The sequence below is a fragment of the Pyrus communis genome, chromosome 6, assembly GCF_963583255.1.
Source record: "Pyrus communis chromosome 6, drPyrComm1.1, whole genome shotgun sequence".
Classification (NCBI taxonomy): Eukaryota; Viridiplantae; Streptophyta; class Magnoliopsida; order Rosales; family Rosaceae; genus Pyrus; species Pyrus communis.
Window position 1 is genome coordinate 11,919,757 of NC_084808.1, and position 18,403 is coordinate 11,938,159.

The window sequence follows — 18,403 nt, forward strand, 5'->3', positions numbered from 1 at the left end:
AAAGTGCGCTTAATTATTTTGTTGATGGCCTCAACTTGTCCATTAGACTGGGGATGAGCTGGGGAGACAAAACATAAGTTGATGTTGAACTTAGAACAGAACACCCTGAACTTCTTGTTGTTAAATTGTCGCCAATTGTCCGTGACTATCGCATTGGGAATGCCAAATCTGCAAAGGATGTTCTTCCATACGAAGTCTTCTATTTTTGCCTCAGTAATGGTTGTCAAGGGTTCTACTTCGGCCTACTTTGTGAAGTAGTCAACTGCAACGATTGCATAACAAACTTTGCCCTTCCCTACATGCATTGGATCGATTAAATCAAGTCCCCACTGGGCCAAGGGCCAAGGGTTGATCATAGGAGTGAGGGGTTCGGGAGGGGAGTGAGGAATAGTTGCATAGCGTTAACACTTATCACATAAGCGAGATATTCTGATGGCATCTTGGTGGAGTGTTGCCAATAATATCCCTGGCAAAAAGCCTTGTGTGCTAGGGATTGAAATCCAGCATGATCTCCACAGACTCCTTCATATATTTCTCGAAGGACAATTTTTGCCTCCGCAAGTGTAAAGCATCTTAGGTATGGCAGGTTAAAACCTCGCTTGTAGAGTTGGTCATTAATGATCAGTAACGGGTAGACTTGTATCGAGTTTGCTTAGCTTGGACTTTATCATTTGGGAGGGTGCCATGGGCAAGGAATTTATAAATCGGGGTGATCCAACTATCCCCTTGTTGTAAGTTGCATGCTTCCGCGGCTATGGTGCTTGGTGCTGCCAACAATTCGACATAAATTTTTCTCCCAATCTTGTCTTCCACTGCTGAGGCGAGGCGAGCCAATGCGTCTGCATGACTATTTGCCACTCGAGGGACTTGGGTGATCTGGTAGTGGAAGTGCTTGAGCAAAAGATGCATTTGCGCAAGATACGCTACCATGGAGTTATCCTTAGCATCAAAGTTGTTCGTGACCTGGTTAACCACCAACTGGGAGTCATTGAAGATGTCAATTTGTTTAACTCCAAGGTGTTTGGTCAGATGTAAGCCTTCTAAAAGGGCTTCGTACTTGGCCTCATTGTTTGATGCCTTAAATTTGAAACGAAAAGCATACTCCATTGCCACTTTGTCGGGGGTAGTCAGGACTAGTCCTGCTCCACAACCCTGTTGGTTGGATGAGCCATCAATATATAGAGTCCATACTGGGGATGTTGGTTCTACCTTCTGAACTTCTGGGAGGAATGGAGCCACTACTTTAGGTGTGGAAGTAATGTCAGCAGGATAAGTGAATTTGGCAATGAAATATGCAACTGCTTCGCCTTTCAGCTGGTTTTGGCTGGTAGGAGATGTCAAACTTACCCAGTGTTATCGCTTATTTGATCATTCGCCCCGAAATGTCAGGACTTTGAAGTATTTGTCGAAGGGGGTGATTAGGAAGTACGATGATGGAGTGTGCTTGGAAGTAGGGGCGAAGTTTCCGAGCAGACATGACTAATGCTAAAGCTAGTTTCTCAATGTTAGAGTATCATGTCTCTGCATCTTGTAGAGCCTTACTAGCATAGTAGACAGGTCGTTCGATACTATCATCATTTCGAATGAGGACAGAACTGATTGCTAAAGCCGAGACAAACAGATAGACAATTAGGGTGTTACCAACTTCAAGTTTGGAAAGCAAAAGGGCTTTACTCATGTACTCCTTGAGGTTCTTAAATGTTTCGGCACATTCATCAGTCCACGTAATGTACTTCTTACTTCCCTTAAGCGATTTGAAAAAAAAGAGCGCATTTGTCTATAGCCTTAGAGATGAACCTGGTCAAGGCTACCACCTTGCCAGTAAGGCTCTGGATGTTTTTTGAAGTTACTGGTTCTTTCATATCAATGATTTCTTTGATCTTCTTGGGTTAACTTCAATGCCTCGTTAGCTAATCATGAAGCCCAAGAATTTTCCGAAGCCCACGCCGAAGGCGCATTTGTTGAGGTTCAACCTCATTCGATACTTCTTCAGGATGAAGAAGGTTTCAGATAGGTTGGTGATGTCAGCATGTTTGCTTTTGACTAACATATCAACAACATAAACTTCCATGTTCTTCCCAATCTATTCAACGAACATTGAATTGACTAATCTCTGATAAGTCGCCCTTGCATTCTTTAGGCCAAATGGCATGACTTTATAGCAATATAGTCCTCTGTCAGTAGTGAAGGCCGTGTGTTCTTGGTCCGAATGGTTCATGAGGATTTGGTTGTACCCTGAGTAAGCATCCATGAAGCTCAAGAGTTCACACCCTACTGTAGAGCCTATAAGTCTATCAATGAGAGGAATGAGAGACCTGTCCGTCGGGCATCCTTTGTGTAAGTCGATGTAATCGACACACATTCTCCACAAGATCTTTCGAAGCAAGAGATTTTCCTTGGTTAGATTTTTCTTAACAAGGACCATATTTACCCACATTGGATAATTGACTTCATGGACAAAGCCTATGCTTTTGAGTTTTTCAACTTCTGCCTTCATTGCCTCGTATCGTTCAGCGTCATAAGATCTTCACTTCTGTCTCACCGACTTGGTCTTGGGATCAATACTCAAGCGATGACAGATGATATCGGGAAAGATGCCTAGCATGTCTTCGTATGACCAAGCGAAGACTTCAGTGTTCTCTTGCAAAAAAGAGATCAATGGCAACCGAAAGGGTGGTGACAAAGTGGTGCCAATCTTCACTATGCCATCCAGAAAATCTTTTGAGATAGAGACCTTCTCTAACTCTTCAGTAGGTTGTGCTTGCTGGGTGAAAGAGTCATCTCGAGGATCGTCGGGTTGACTGTTACCACCATGAAGATCCAAGTTGGCTTTGTTCAAGCTGGTATTTATAACTTGGTCATGTATAAAAAGTGTTTCTTTGGGCACAGGCAAGTGCTATTGTTTGATTGAAATGTTGTAACATGATCGTGCACTAAGTTGATCTCCTTTGATGTAACCGTTGCCATAGGGGGTTGGAAATTTCATCAACAACATATATGTGGATACCATGGCCTTGAGATCATTGATACCCGTGCACCCAAAGATGACATTGTATGTCATTAGGCAATCAACCACCATGAAGTTAAAGGTGATGGTGGCTGTGTAAGGGCCTGTACCGATGGTGAAGGGTAAATGTACGTTCCCTAAAGGTTGCACGACATCACCAGAAAAGCTTATCAGAGGAGAAACTAAGTGATCGAGCAAGTGTTCAGCTACATTAAGTGCCCTAAAAGCTTCAGCAAACATAATATTGACCGAAGCCTCCGTGTCCACCAGGATTCGTCATACATCAAAGTTGGCTATGTGAGCCTCCACGATCAGTGGGTCGTTGTGAGGGTAGATGATATATCACATTCATTTGGCGTTGGTTACGGTTATCCCTTGGAGGGTGAAAGAGGAATTGATCAATTTTTCCTTCACGTGCTAAAACTTCAATATGATCACGGAGGGTGATACACTTTTCGCCATCATGGCCGTTATACTTGTGGTAGTAGCAAAACACACCCGTGTTCTTCATGGACTTGTAATATGGCTGCCTCGGCTTTGGCTTTGGTATCAGGTGAGCTATACTGGGGTAAATGGCTGCACATGTGACGTTCAAAGGTGTGTACGTCTCATACCTCTGGGTAGGGTCTGTCTTGACATGTGTTTGGCCCACTGCGTTGACTGCCTGGGGGTGGGCATTATCGTGGCGATACCTTGGTTATCGCGATAGTGCCCCTTACTCTTCTTACTAAAATGGGACTAGTGAGGATGGAAATCTTTCCTCTTACCCTGAGGTCGATATGTCTGTTGTCTTGGCGAAGCATTAAGTAAGGCAGGAAGAGGTGTCGTTGCCGTTTGGAAGGTTGAGGTCTTCTCATTTAGCTGGATCTAGCTCTCACTCCCCACTTGCTAATAAGGGGTGGTTGTATGAGGTTTCCCTTGATATGTCCTTGCCTCGGCGGAGGCGTGGTTGTAAGCCTGTGCCATCACCTCAGAGTACGTCTTCCAAGTGTTGGCATTGATCATGTACTTGAAGAAACAGTCACGTAGGCTTGCCATAAAGGCCTTGAGGGCGGTCTTATCATCTGCCTCAGCGCAGCGAGAATATTCATGGCTGAAGCGGCCGACATACTTTTGCGGTGACTCATTTGGCTTCTGGCGAATAGTGTACAAGTCATCTGCAAAGTGCAAGCGATCGGTCTGGAAGATGTGTTAAGAGACAAACAGTTTCCTCAATTCCTCAAATGAGTCTACTGTCTCAGGTAGAAGACGACAATACCAGTTTAGAGCTCTACCATAAAGGGTAGAGGGGAAGATGAGACATCGCTCTTCATCGGTATGCATTCGGTATGCCATAGTGGACTCAAAAAGATTAAGGTGTTCAATCGGATCCTCAATTCCAGTGTAGAGTTGTAAGCCGAGTTTCTGTTTTGTCTTCACTTGAAGGGGGTGTTGAGGATCCTCCTTATAAGAGGGCCAGGCCTAGATTGGTTCCACTCAGGTATCTCGGCCTGAAGTTCAGCCTTCAACTTGTTTACTTCCTCAAGGGGCTGAAGGACAAGGGGGTCATGAGTAGAGTCATGTACTATTGGAGTTTTCTTCTGTAAGTCTCCATTGCCTCTTAGAAGTAGGAAAGTTTGATCAAGAACGTGTGATTTTTCCTTGGACTCACCGTATTGACTTCTAGAGTAAGTCTATCAGAATACTTCCGAGTCCCCTGTACGTTCATGTTCCTCTGGGACTTGTCGCTCCTTTCCTAGATTAACAGCTAGCCTGGGTCGTGGGAGAAGACCGAGTCTTTCAGAAACCCTTGGGTTGGGTCATTGATCTTTGAACTTATGTGGATGGGATTCTCTCGACGTTGTCTTAGGAAGTCTCGACAGTCACGATAAACGGCTTTCGATCCTTCTGTTCCCTCTGCAAGGAGATGTCTTACTCCATTTCTCTCGCTTTGGGTCCAAGCAACTGGGTTGAGAGAAGCCTCACGTTGATCAACACCTTGATGATTAGCTCGCTTCTCATTAGGAACAATCATGTCGAAGATCGGTGACCCTCCATGTTGGGGGGCACCCAGTTAATGGTTGACTTCCACGAGGGCGATGAGCTCGTGCGTTTGAGTATGCCTAGCCTCATGAAGCATCTCGAAGAGCTTCTCATACTGCTCCTGAAGGACCTCATTCTTCATTGTTATCCTGTTGTTCTAAGCCTCTAGGTCTTTGACTTTAACTTGAAAAGCGAATTTCTTTTGTTCCTTCTTTCGCTGCCTTACACTGCGAAGAAAGTGTCATTCTGTGTGTTGTGGCTTCCTTCGCTCCCCATGTTGGAGAGGGATGCCTGGTCAAAAGAGATTGTACGAATGGTGGAAACTAGCTTGACAAAGCTGAAGAGAGTAGGAGTAAGTGTGCTTCCCATAGACGGCGCCAAATGTTGATGCACAAAATCAGCGAGGACCTTAGTACAACAGAAAGTGTTAAGTTTGTGACCTTCGTTAGATTACTCCGGTCACCAGTGTGGATAAGTATGTAAAGAGATAGAGACAGAGAAGTAAACACAGGATGTACGTGGTTTACCCAGATTGGCTACGTCCACGGAGTAGAGGAGCTCTCGTTAATTGTGAAAGGTTTACACAAATACATAGGTTCAAGCTCTCCTTTAGTGAGTTCTAGTGAATAGTTTAGTACCAATAACATTAGGCATTATTGTGGGAGAATGATCCCCTTTTATAGAAGAGAGTTTCTAGCTTTATTCTGACATTGACACGTGTCGTGCTATGATTGGTCTATGATATCGACACGTGTTGCGCTGTGATTGACCTCTGATATTGATACGTGTCGCGTTGTGATTGGCCTCCTGGTTGGAGGGAAAGTCTTGTGGGTCCTTGACGGTATACTGTTGACTGGTGCTCAGTAGTTTCGGGATTGGTCAAGTATAGTACAAACAAATATAATTGATTGCATTTAACCTATTCGCACATAGAAAATCCAAAAAAAATATATGAAAATATGATGACATTAGGGCTGAATTAGGGCTATGGTGAGGGGGAGTTTTGCATGGCAATGCAAGTTTCTACTGAGGGCAGTGGCAAACTTACAGAGGGACTTGGGAGGTCCCAGGACCCCTCAGCGACCCGAACACGAGGTCTATGCTGCTGTGCAAGTTTCAAGTTGCAACGGAGAAGAAGACAATGGGGAAAAAGAAAGAAAATAGGGGTTTTTAACAATTGGTCCAAAACGGCAGTGTTTTGGCCAATTGTTTTAAGTTTATAAAAATAATAAATAATAAAAAAAGAGAGAAAACAAACCATGTCGTTTGTCCATGACTAATGACTCCATATTGTTTTAATTTTAAAGCCCAGCCCTTGAGCGGCTGAGCCCCACATCTTTCCCCAAAGTTCTCTTTTTCCCCGCTGCTTTTCCTCAATTCCCCATTATTTGGTTCCCTTTTTCCCCCCATTTCAAAACCCTAATTTCTAATCCCACCCATGACCCAATCCCATATTATAATTACATAAGTCCAATATCATACCTCCACTAGTTTCAATTCTCCACTCCACCACTATTTGGTTCAAAATTCAAGTAAGTTTTTTAGAATTCTAATCTAATCCCAATTAAATTATATAAGATATTGATGGACAACTTGTAATAAGAGATCCATGGTTGAGTGATATCTTATTTGTTTATATTAAGAAAGATGTTTTTTCATGTATTAGTAATGAAGCTATCATAGAACATTTTCAGACTATGAAACATCGTCGTGGACGCTTGAATTATGATTTTATAGCTTGAAATGTTGTTTTGTGTATGATTTTTGAATGAAAGGCATCATATTTAACTTTTCAATGTTATTTTTGTCTATAAATTTTTTGACCTTTATTATTGGGACCCCCGAGTTAAAAATTCTGGATCCGTCACTGCCTGAGGGTAATGGCTTTGGAATGATCTTACTGATTCTTGATGACTAATTGGAAGGTAGAGGAGCTGTGTTTTTTATTTTAAAAGGAAAACTAATATTAAAATTTGTATAATTTTGCATATTTACTTATATGTCATCTATTTTAATATTTTTAGCATGTATTTAATTAGTGAATATATGCCTCTCCCAAATCGGGATTCGTTGAGTTTTCACGCTTCCAAGTCTCTCCCGCTCCCGAATCCCTATCCTCTGCATAAGGCAATCAACCACTAGCATTTTTTTTTTAAGATTGATTCCAAACTCTCTTTTGATTGTTATCGTCCTCTTTTATTCTACAAAAATGATACTCTTACCGTATTTTGCATTTTACATGGAGCTTTTGTGGACCACATGACAGTAAGACCTACTTGTGTTGGTGAATACTCTCTAATAGGGAAACAACTTACATGGTACGAGTGCATCACCACGTGGCGCACGTGTCATATTAACCATTTTTTATAAGTGTAACAAATGATCGATTCCAACTGCATTCACTGATACACGTGATACAAAAATTAAACATGAGAATGTTGATCCTATTTGGTTAAACTTAAACTCACGCACGACCACGACGCTGAACATATTTCGGGTGGACAAGACTTGGATTTGGACCCTGCAGACTTTGTTGTGCAATTCACAGAGACACAGGGGACCTCATGCACGACCATGACGCTAAGCATTCTGTACGGTCAAGATTTTCCTTAATTGTCAAGTACATCTCGATATAGAATATAACAGTAACCAAAAACAGCATATGATATATAAGAGTTCATGGACGTCTCGACAGACGACATTTTTCTTCTAGTTTCCAATAAATGACCAAGGAAAAAGGGCTCAAAGTGAGGTTTGAAATGCAAATCTAAAACTAATATCAAGCATAACCTAGGGGAGCTATTTGACCACTGCTCTAATAATCCTATAGAAAATACAACATTTTAAATCCTGCTCATTCCTTTAGACATGGTTACCGCAATCAAACCCCATGGTTCCAGTCCATGCTGCAAAAAGAAATGGCGTGCACAAGGAATTCTACATGAAAATGGAAAGACGAAAACACATCTTACCTTGCCGAGGATGCTTATAGAATGGCTGCACAGACCCACTTATGGCCACAAGTACCTCTAAAGCCTCTATCCTGTAGTTCACGGATAACATCAGTGCAAAATAACACAAGCTTCTGTGCTCTTTGCTAAATGCACAATGTGGCTTAACTCAACAAATTGAAACTAAATACTAGAAAAGAAGACCCCAAATATCAACCTTCGCTAACAGCAAAATCTTTCAGCATAATAATTGATTGTGAGGAATGAAATTAACTCAAAATAATCAAAGGTTTTCTAACACCAAGAACGCTTCTAAGGACATCAAAATCATAATAAGACCATTGGCGGCACATACATCCTAGGAAAAGAACTGCTTTGCAAAACGTAGTAGTAGATATATATAATCAGATAACTTGCTATGGCTAAGTAAAAGAAACTCATCTACTTCCCATTGTCCTTGAAAGACACTCCCCGAGGCACCCAATCTGTAGTAGATGCGACACTAGCAATCAGTTTAATGACAACAATAATATGTCTAGCAAAATCATTGTGTCAATACAAAACAAACATATGATCTCCCATGTAAAATCAAAGAAAGTAGAATAAAACAACCCCACATGATAAATTGCGCATTCTCATGGTAACTAGAAAATTCTAGCAAAAACCTTAATCGCAAGGGCAGATAATATTTTCATCTCTTTCTTCCACCACGCTCCCTCAATGAAAGAGTAAGTGTTTCAGCTGCTCCAACATTGTAATATGCAAGTGACATGTTGTCCTTGAGAAAACCAGGTTTTCCACTCAACTTCTGTTTGTTTGCTGGAAGCTGGATCTCCCCAGAAATTTTCTCTTTCAAACTACCAACAGTTTCTGATAAAGACTGCACCGAGATCTCCAAAAGTTGTCCCTTTAGATTACCTTCATCAACATTGGGCACAGATACTGTGATGCGAACAGGTCCCTGTAACCAAAAATAAAATATAAACGGAATAGTTTCTGTCAGGCTACCAACAGTCCATTATACAATAGCACAACACTAACTAAAGAATTTACAGTAGAAAGACAAGGACAGGAAGAAATCCATACCGGATGCTGTGCCAGAAACTGATCTTCTGGAATAAGCATTGAATCATCAAGCTTCTGCCGCTTTGGCTCAGGTTCTTCTGGAAGCGGTGGAGGAGCTTCTTCGGGTGGTGGTGGAGGCATTCCCTGAGGCAAAGGTGGGGGTGGCATCATTTGCATTGTAGGTGGAGGAACAGGAAGAGGCATATAAGGTCGGGGAACTTGCATTGGTGTAAACTGAGAACCAGGTGGAGGTGGTACAGAAATAGCAGGTGCATTCATAGACATGGATGGATGCATAGGAGGTGGTCGATTGAGCATAAGGGGCTGCTGTCCAGAACTCATGGGCATTGGGGGTCCAGGTGGTCGAATTGATTGATATTGGACAACCGGGGGCCTTGGTGGAGGTGCAGGGAGACCGCCACTAGTTGGAGCAGAATACTGGACTGTGTTTGGAGGACGAGGTAGATTCAAGGCAAGACCAGGTGGTGGAGGAAGAGGACGAATTGAAGGCACACCAGGCTTTGGAGGAGGAGCTGCAGGACCAGGAAGGTTCCTAGCATCATTGTTAAGACCATCATTTTGGTCCTCTCCATTGATATTCTGCGACATTGCTTGATTTGCTGTGCGGCCAATACTTCCAGTGTGACCATCCCAGATGACTTGCTTTGGTTGCTCATCTTTCTTTTTCTCAATCTCAGCCTTGACAGCATTAGACACTTCTTCCTCTGTGGTACCAAAAATATCAGGACGGGTTCGTGCAAGGCCCACAATGTTTCTTGAGATTTCATCATCTTGAGCAAGAGTAGTCTCCCGAATCTTAGCAAACATCCTTTCCTTTTGCTCTTTGTATTTTGGATCAATGAGAGAAATCCTCATGTGTTCAGACATCTCATTGATAGGGATGAGCTCTCCAGTGATTGGGGAAATGACATACTTTGTTGGGTCTCTTTCTGCAGGGATCCTGTCCTCAGGTCTCTTCCAGTTCTTCACAATTCTCATTGGTGGTTCTGGATCCTCTGTCACCATATTCTCGTTCCTCTTTTCATCATCATTCTCTTCAAGTCTGGCTGTCCTCAAGCCCTCTTCAACAAGTTGCATCTCTTCTTCATCCATTTCCATTTCCACCTCCTTACCAGGCTCAACAATGTCCTCTTCCATATCGGCAACCTTGCTTCTCCTTATAACCTCCTCAAGGGTCATCGGAGGAGGTAAATCCTCATCCTCATCATCTGCAAAGTCTATTGTTTCAACCACAACAAAATCATGCCAATCAATCATAGCCATTTGTATTCTTTCCTGCTCAATCTCATCTTCAGCCTTCTGTCTTGCCTGCTCTTGTGAACGCTCCCACTCCAGTCGATGGACACACCTTTCGAGCACAGTTGTCATGTCTGCAACACTTTTCTTAAGCTTATCTTGCAAATTCTCCGGAGGCATCAACACCTTAGAATATGCATCAGCCAGAGAAGTGAAAAATGTGAACATGCTATGCATAGGCTTCAGAAAATGGAACTGGTGGTTATTCATTTCCCTGCTTGTCAATCCTTGCAAAAATGTTTTCCCATTTCGAGCTGCAAACTGCGCTGTGAGCTTAATAATATCCAACTCTTCCCCGGTAATACCTTCAGGAAGACGAACAGTATACTCCTCAGCTTGTGGTGGTTCGAGCACTTTGCGAACAGGTCTAAACTGGGCAGAGGGATCAGGCTTTGGGGTTCCTGCTTCACCATCTGCAGCTGGAGCTGGTGGGGCAGACTCAGGTGAAGCAGAATCTGCAGGCTGTGTAGATGGTTGCTGTCCAGAAGACTGATTCTGGGCACGGAATTCAGACAACCGATGTTGATAATATGCATGGTAGGGATCTGTCGAAATCAAGAAACTGAACTTTGCATTTCCGGTATTATTAGCCATAATCCTTTTCTCAAACTCTGGTCCATTCTTTGCCACAAATTGGGCAGTTTTGTCAACAATGTTTCTAATGTCTGGAGGAGGATGTATGATACCAATAGCCCTGGTATGCGTTGCAACTGAAGTAGAGTTGGCTTTGCTCAGCTCCTCGTTCAATTGGTTCTCATCCTGACTAAGTTCAGTCACTTGGGATTCCGGAAGAGGCCCAAGGTCTCCATCAGAAGGAGGAGCCGGTAAGGGCAAAATGGACCCTATCATTTTCCCTACAGAAAAAACAGAACACTTTAGTATGAAATCGGCTAATTAACAGGCATAAAAACAGCCTTGTCCAAACCACAACCTGCACATTACAATTCCAAAAACACTCATATTAAATGTCGAAGCATTTATATATACGCATAAGACCAATTTTGCAAGAACCGAGCTGTCATACTACTAAATACAGAAAACTAATTCACTCTGATAGCCAAATTTCGAAGATGGATCTGAAAAAGATGGGAACACAAACAGTCATACTGAAAGTAAGACATCCAAATTACTAAAAAAATCCGATAAACCCATCTGCATATATACAGTATTAACCATAGACACTAATCCTCTATCAAATACAAAGAAATCTTCTATTTTTCGAAGTAAAAGGAAACCCAATTCGGAATAATAACTTCTGAATCTCAAAAATTTAGTGTTAATTGAATGAGAACCTCAAACCCAGATAGGAATCAAGCACCAGAAAATAAAAATAAAAACGATTGCACCATTAAGCAAAACAAACATAAAATTTTGTAGCAAAGCCTAGTTGAGAGATTCGTCCGCCCTGCCCTGCCCTGTACTTCCGATGTGGGCGACAAACGGGATCTTAGAACTTTTGGGAGGACGAAAGTATTAGGGTTTAAGGCAGAAAGAGAGAGAGAGAGAGAGAGAGAGAGAGAGAGAGAGAGAGTACCTTAGGGTTCTAACCAGATGATTCCACCTCTTCTAGGGTTTCGAAGCCCTACTCTGTGTGTGAGAGAGAGAGGATGAATGGGCGGGTTTATGCGAACGAAATATGCACTGCAATAACCGTGTTTATTTGATTTTATTTGGACCGACTTATCTTATTTTAACATCCAATTAAAAAAATTTCTCCACTAAACTTTCAAATTTGTCTTTAAATAAATAATAAAAAGAAAATAAATATTCATTTTTTTTATCTCTACACGCAATAACTAAAAGCCTAACACACCGATGTACTCTTTCATTATTTCTAACGAAACCCATCCATGTGAGCTCAAAATATTCCCTCGAGGTCATCAACGACCATGGATGGTGGTGTTTCTCAAATTTTTCAATGGGAATTATATTGGAATTTTTAGGGGTAAATTATCAAAACCATAGCTTTAACTATCAAAACAATCTACCACTTACATGTGTTACTTATTTTATTTGGACATGTAGGTTATTTTTCTGTTTGGAAAGAACTTTGTTCTTTTTGATATATATTATTATATGGAATGAAAATGTAAGTTTTTTGTTTATTAAATTGATTTTGAAAAGTAATATTTTTAGTTTGTTGGAATTGTGCATAGGAAAAATAGAAGTTGGGATGATGGACAAAATAGAAGTGGGGAATGGTGGTTTTTGAACCGTTTGTTGCAGACAAAAAAACTTGAAAATTTTGTTGTGACCTATATTTATTTGAGGGGTGCAGCATGGAGAGAAAGAGAGTGGAGAATGGACTTGAGGAATTGTGTGTTAATTCCTCAGTCCTTGGGCCTTTATTTATAGTAATAAGGAGGAGAGAAACTTGCTCTCCAAGTAATACAAAGTCTATTAGGAAAGATCTTTTAGATCTCAAAGGATTCCTAATCTATCTCTACTTAGGATTTACACAATCACAATATGTATTAGAACTTATGTCACATCACTCCCCCCTGAGTGTGCAAATACTCCAGTAGATGGCGCATCGGATCTTCAGGCAAATGTAGAAGCAGTTGATTAAGTCGTCTCGTCTAATCGGTACAAGTAGCGAATGCGAGTCTCAAAACAAATGGAAGAATGCATGGGTGGTAAAACTCACAAAACATCGCTATCGCAAAACCCAACGTGGGACAAAAGCCCATAGTCAAAGGAGAAAAGTGAGAAGTTGCATTAAGTCAAAACTATACGTCTTCGTTACGCAAGTAGAACGTACATAAAGGTATGATCAACCCAGGATGTGTGACTCGTCAAAACCCAGTCAGGTAGCAAAAACCTAGTGGGAAAAATGCTCCTTATCGTAGGAAAAATAGTACATTAAGGTCAAGTGGGTATACTTCTGGATACTCCCCCTGAGTTTGACAAAACTTCCAAATGAAACTACAAGCATCACAAGTGAGAAAGTTACGCATACCAATTCCTCGAACAAGCTTTTGGAAGGTAGATTTCTGCAGTGACGTCGTGTATAGGTTGGCAAGGTTGTCTGGGATCAAACTGCTTAACTTCAATCTTCTGATGCTTATGTTAATGTAGACATAATATGTTTGGTGTTCACTTGTTAGATGTATCATGATTTGGTCGATACATACAGCATTGTCTTCATGGATCGTTGTTGGGACTCAACGATGGATGAAAATCGTAAAGATTTTGAATATGCTCAACAAGAGTTCTTAACCATATCTCTCACGTGATGAGATACAGTGAGTCTTGGAATGATTCAAAGGTTTCACAACAAATGTCTATCTGGTTGACCTTCAAGATATTGCGATGTTCCTTAATCGTAAAGACAACCATTTGAGAACGTACCTTGTACGGTCAGATAGTTAGTTTGATTCAGAGAATCCCATAAGGTAGGCATCATTCCGAAAATCAAGGGGGGTGTGATCTATTTTGAGAAAGGGATAAATAAGCCAAAATCCGTAGTAATGGAAAAATGTCTTTAACACCAATTTAGTGGTAGCGTGTAAGCGCAATGCTGTTTTATGCCAAAAGATTATCAACGCATAAGATGTCTAATCTAGTGCATTGAGCTCAGTACAACAAACGTCAATTGTACTTAGTTATGGTTGCCTCACGTTCCAATATGGAACCTTATGCTCCATATCCTCCATAAAGTTCTCATTCGCATCTAGTGTACAGATGATTAGGGTATACTCAGACATAACACCTTCTGGGTCTAGTTTGAGTGTGGACCAGAATACCATCAGAACTAGCTTGAAACTTCAGGTCGAGGTAATGTCTAGTTTTCCCAAGATCATTCATCTTAAAGTCCGACTTTAGGTGCGAGTCAGTATTCTCAACTCTAGCAATTTTGGATTTTGTACATGCATGGGCATATATTCCTAACTGATCAAATATTCACTTAGACGGGTATACCACATCCACCTGGATAGTTCTACATCCATAAAGTGAAGGCCTCATAAAAAACGAGAGGGTGTTCTTGTGGTCAAGAACTATTTAAATCAGTACATATAAGTCATTTGGAAACTCCATGTAGTTTTCGTATCAAGATCCCAAAGATACTACAACCACGTTTGTAATGCTGCAATTAATCACATGGTGTATAAAAGAAGCCTTGCGCCACAAGGCGTCATTCGTACTATTTCATTCATCTCATTCGTCATAGATTGATTCTTCTAGTTAACTAATCAATTCTACATCGAACTAATCAACAGAACGTAGTTCGTTGCTTTTCATTTATGTCGGTAGTTACCATATAAATGAAACATCATCTATGATATTCTCATTCCAATTCCATATCTCATCCAAACTAGTATACTGGACCAAGAACTTCAGGTCTCGGGAGTAATCCAAATTTAATCTCATGAGATGGAAATGATTGAGACAGCGATCAAGGGACGGATTCGTTCATGCCATGTTCCTCCAATTTTGGGGAAGTGAATCCTTGAACTGAGTGATCTACCACGCTTCTGGTGTAGGACAGATTGATTGGCTAGCCACTAGTGTACAAGGGTCAGCCACAGTAATGGCATTCCTAATTTCGGAATGAAGATCCGTGTACATTTAGTACACATCTTTGTAGGCACATTTGCAGCTGGTATATGTGATCTCGTCACTTTTTACTAGATCAGAGGAAGTGTCTAGTTATACTCTAACTATCTAGATTGGGATTGAGATGAGACATAGTAGAGATGTCCATGATAATTCGCGTCGTTCTGTAGGAATGTTGACGTTCTTATCTCTCCCTAACGGCAGGAAGACTGTCTCATAAAAGTGACAATTCGCAAAACGAGTCGTAAAGAGATCGTTTGTCAAAAGGTTCTAAGTAACGAATATTAGAAAGAGAATCATAACCGACATAGCACAACCAAAGATGCACAGATGTGATATGTCGGGTTCGTATGGTAACCAACTGACACACGCTCTATAAGGTTGGGTCGTGACCGACCTCAGGCGGACCAACATGGTTGCTTGCCATATTGCATGGCCCTAAGCAGGGATCGGAGAACTTGGTATGTATGAACAATTATCGTGCAATCATTTGAAGGCGTTTATTGAATGCTTTTGCTGGGTCGTTTTGGGTATAAACATGGGGTACTTGATGTTCAACTTCAAAAAGCCAACCGACATGCAATATCCATCGAAAGTTTTCAATCTAAATTTTCCAACTTATCCAATCAAATAGGTTTGATCAAATGATTAGGGTGGTGAAGCCTGAGCTTGTTAATCTAAGCCACTAGTGTGGAGAATGCAGCTTGTGGACAATAGCCACATGTGTGACCAACGTGTAAAAGCATCAACCAGTACTATAAAGTATCTAAATAGTCTGCAGGGTGGTTGAATCAGTCAATAAATGTCCCCTTGAATCCTTTGTAGAAAAGTTGGAGGATGCTAAGGCATGTTACGCTTCCAGGTATGATGTCTTTACTTCTGGTAAGAGGATGCCTAAAATGGTGGATCACAAATCATCCTAGATATCCCAAACGTACATCCACAGCGAAAATTCCTTTGAATTTCTGGCGGGCCACACAGTGGGCCTAAATGGGTGTAATCCACTCGTCAAGTGTTTCATCATGTCTAGAATATGCTGCTAGCTATATTCGCAGGAAGTGCAATATGGTAATATGCGAAGGAATTTTACTCCATTTTCTACATTGGTTTCAATATGGTAATAATGCTTTCGAATATCCTTAAAGCTCAAAAGGCGTTCTTTCGGAACAAGTGAGTATAAGGTTTCCTTTTATGGTAAAATTAGTACCATTGGACAGTATAGGACAGTGCCATGCCCCACAATCAGGTTGGATAAGCTTGAAAGGTTGTCAAGGGATGGTTAGGTATGAAGTTAGCATAGAACCAAATTGTTAAATTTCCCACAAAACATACCTAAGCATGAGTTAATTGTATTAGTCACATGGTAATTTTTGTTAATTAACTTTTAAACAATAGTGACATCCAAACACCAATCTTAAATCCGAGAATAAAATAAATTGTTCACAAAGTAAACAAATATATAAGGGGGTTTGGCAAATACAGCCTTCCATGTCAAATTTCGCTCGCCAAATGTGCTAGGTGGAGCAAAATTAGTCTCACAGATTGACTACGGGAATGGTACTCGTCAACAACATTGGTAAAAACATGGAAAAGTGCATAACCAATGATCTATTATGTCAAAATAGAGTTAGATTCTGCAAGGTTGAGGTTCGGGAATACTATTCTGTATTCTTGAAGTTTTTAGGTCTTAGGTGCCAAGGATCACGCTTCGAGCATGATACCACCTCTTAGTAGGCCCAGATTCTACCATAGGTTGTAAAACAAACTCGAAATTATTGTATGAGAGAGATAGAGAGACAAACCCAGACTTGGGTTCAGTAGGATCCAGTTGAAACTAGAGGGGTCAATTCGGTAGCCTCTGCCGAAGCAGAGCAATAACGTCTGGTACACCTCTGCTGAAGCAGAGCATGCAAGTCGATGCATCCCTGCCGAACCAAGGCACCACCATTCGGTAGACTTCATCCGAAACTAGGTCTATACCGTTTGGTATCGCCCAGTTGAATTGTTGGGGTACCTTTCTCTCACAGGTGTGGTAGTAATCAGATCTGAGAATTTGGTAAACTTTTGCTCTGTATACTGCTATTTTAGGAGCAATTTCGATATAAAAGGATGAGAAAAATTTTCTTCCAGTCAAAAATTCAATCGGATATAAACTTCAAAATTGTACCTATTCATGGACGTAAAGAATTCAATCATGTTTTACTTCTGGCAATAATTTATCTTTGCATGATTTGAAACAGTCCATGGCGAGTCAAAGAGCCATGGAGTCTTCAACAGTGAGGTACTTCCATTTGATATGTTTTAGGCATAAGTCTTCAAATAAAGATCAGGGTGGAGGCTTATTCAGCTCTTCCACACCATAACTGGCTACAATGATTTCACAACTAATCATAATCAAGCAGGGTGTCACGTCTTGAATCCACATAAAGTAGTTTCTTGTTCGAAACTTCGAAATCAGTGAAATCCAACTTGTTAAGGTTCAACAAAACGCTGAATGGTGGAAACAAGAATGTTATTGGTGTTTTAGGAAATAAAATTTTCATAAACAACAAAGTTAGAACATGCAGGTTCTAAGACATGGTTTGATTTAAACGGATTTAAGCATGGAGAACTTCGCTCTCAACATGAGTGTTGCGCGTTAACAAACTTCAGGTCTCTATGGCACTTTTCGAAACTTCGGGTTTGGGAGTATGAACTTCAAGTTTATAATACATGCAAACAAACGCAATATATACAAGACAAAAAATATAGCAATTGAAAAATGCATGTAAGCAAGAATATATAGTGATTTGATTAATTTTTGGTCTTCGGGCCAATGGAAAGAATTGGGCGAAAAATATAAAGCTAATAGTGCCTAAAAAACAAATTTAGGTGATTAAATTTGGTGGCCCAAAATGGACCAAAGTCCACGGAAGCATAAAAAATATGTGCCTTGAGGCCCATGCCAAAGCCAATGAGGAAGGCAGTAGGCTTTCCTAACATTGCTGGGTTGCACGAAACAGGCTCAAGGCATGGGGAAAACAGAAGGCCCAAAAACAGGGGTGGAGATCCTGTGTGATACAACGTAGGATAAACTGGAGGGCCTACCTAGGGGTGCAATCCAGTGCGGTGCGTCACATAGGAGCACCACACACGTGGGCCGAGCAAAGCAGTTGCACTGGGCAGCTGCAAGCGAGCCCAGAAAGAAAAAAAAACTTGTTTGCTACAGGCTGAGTTACCAAGGCCCAATTAGGGCATGGGTGGACCAAGGAAACATCCTAACCGTTGTTGGGTGTGTTCGCTGGAGAAGAAAGTCGGCCCCGCCACTTCAGGCGGCCATGTTTTTTGTCGGGAAAACTTAGGGCGAGTTCAATGCATGGTGGTTTATCCAAGAACCAGTCATAACGATGGAGAAGGGTCCTCGACATCGGGGATGTGTGGAACCCAAGGGATTCGATTCAGGAATCTTTGATTTCTATGAATTTCAACGGAAATTCAAAGAACG

The 18,403-nt window shown here is 41.3% G+C and overlaps 1 protein-coding gene across 1 annotated transcript; it reads right to left on the minus strand.

Annotated features, from left to right (window-relative positions):
• Positions 1–8,203: 8,203 nt before the first annotated feature.
• LOC137737157 (probable splicing factor 3A subunit 1) lies at positions 8,204–12,023 on the minus strand. The gene is made up of 3 exons (XM_068476547.1): positions 11,897–12,023; positions 9,067–11,216; positions 8,204–8,941 (listed from the first exon to the last, which is right to left on the minus strand). Exons 2-3 carry the CDS (start codon positions 11,209–11,211, stop codon positions 8,672–8,674), a joined length of 2,415 nt encoding a protein of 804 aa, XP_068332648.1. The 5' UTR covers positions 11,212–11,216; positions 11,897–12,023; the 3' UTR covers positions 8,204–8,671.
• Between the last annotated feature and the right edge of the window lie 6,380 nt (positions 12,024–18,403).

Bases quoted from the DNA above. Each gene is read 5' to 3' on its own strand.
- LOC137737157 (XM_068476547.1), bottom strand. From the start codon at position 11,211: ATGATAGGGTCCATTTTGCCCTTACCGGCTCCTCCTTCTGATGGAGAC. The intron at 8,942-9,066 runs GTATGGATTTCT...TTTTGGTTACAG, and splicing joins AGTTTCTGGCACAGCATCCG to GGACCTGTTCGCATCACAGT.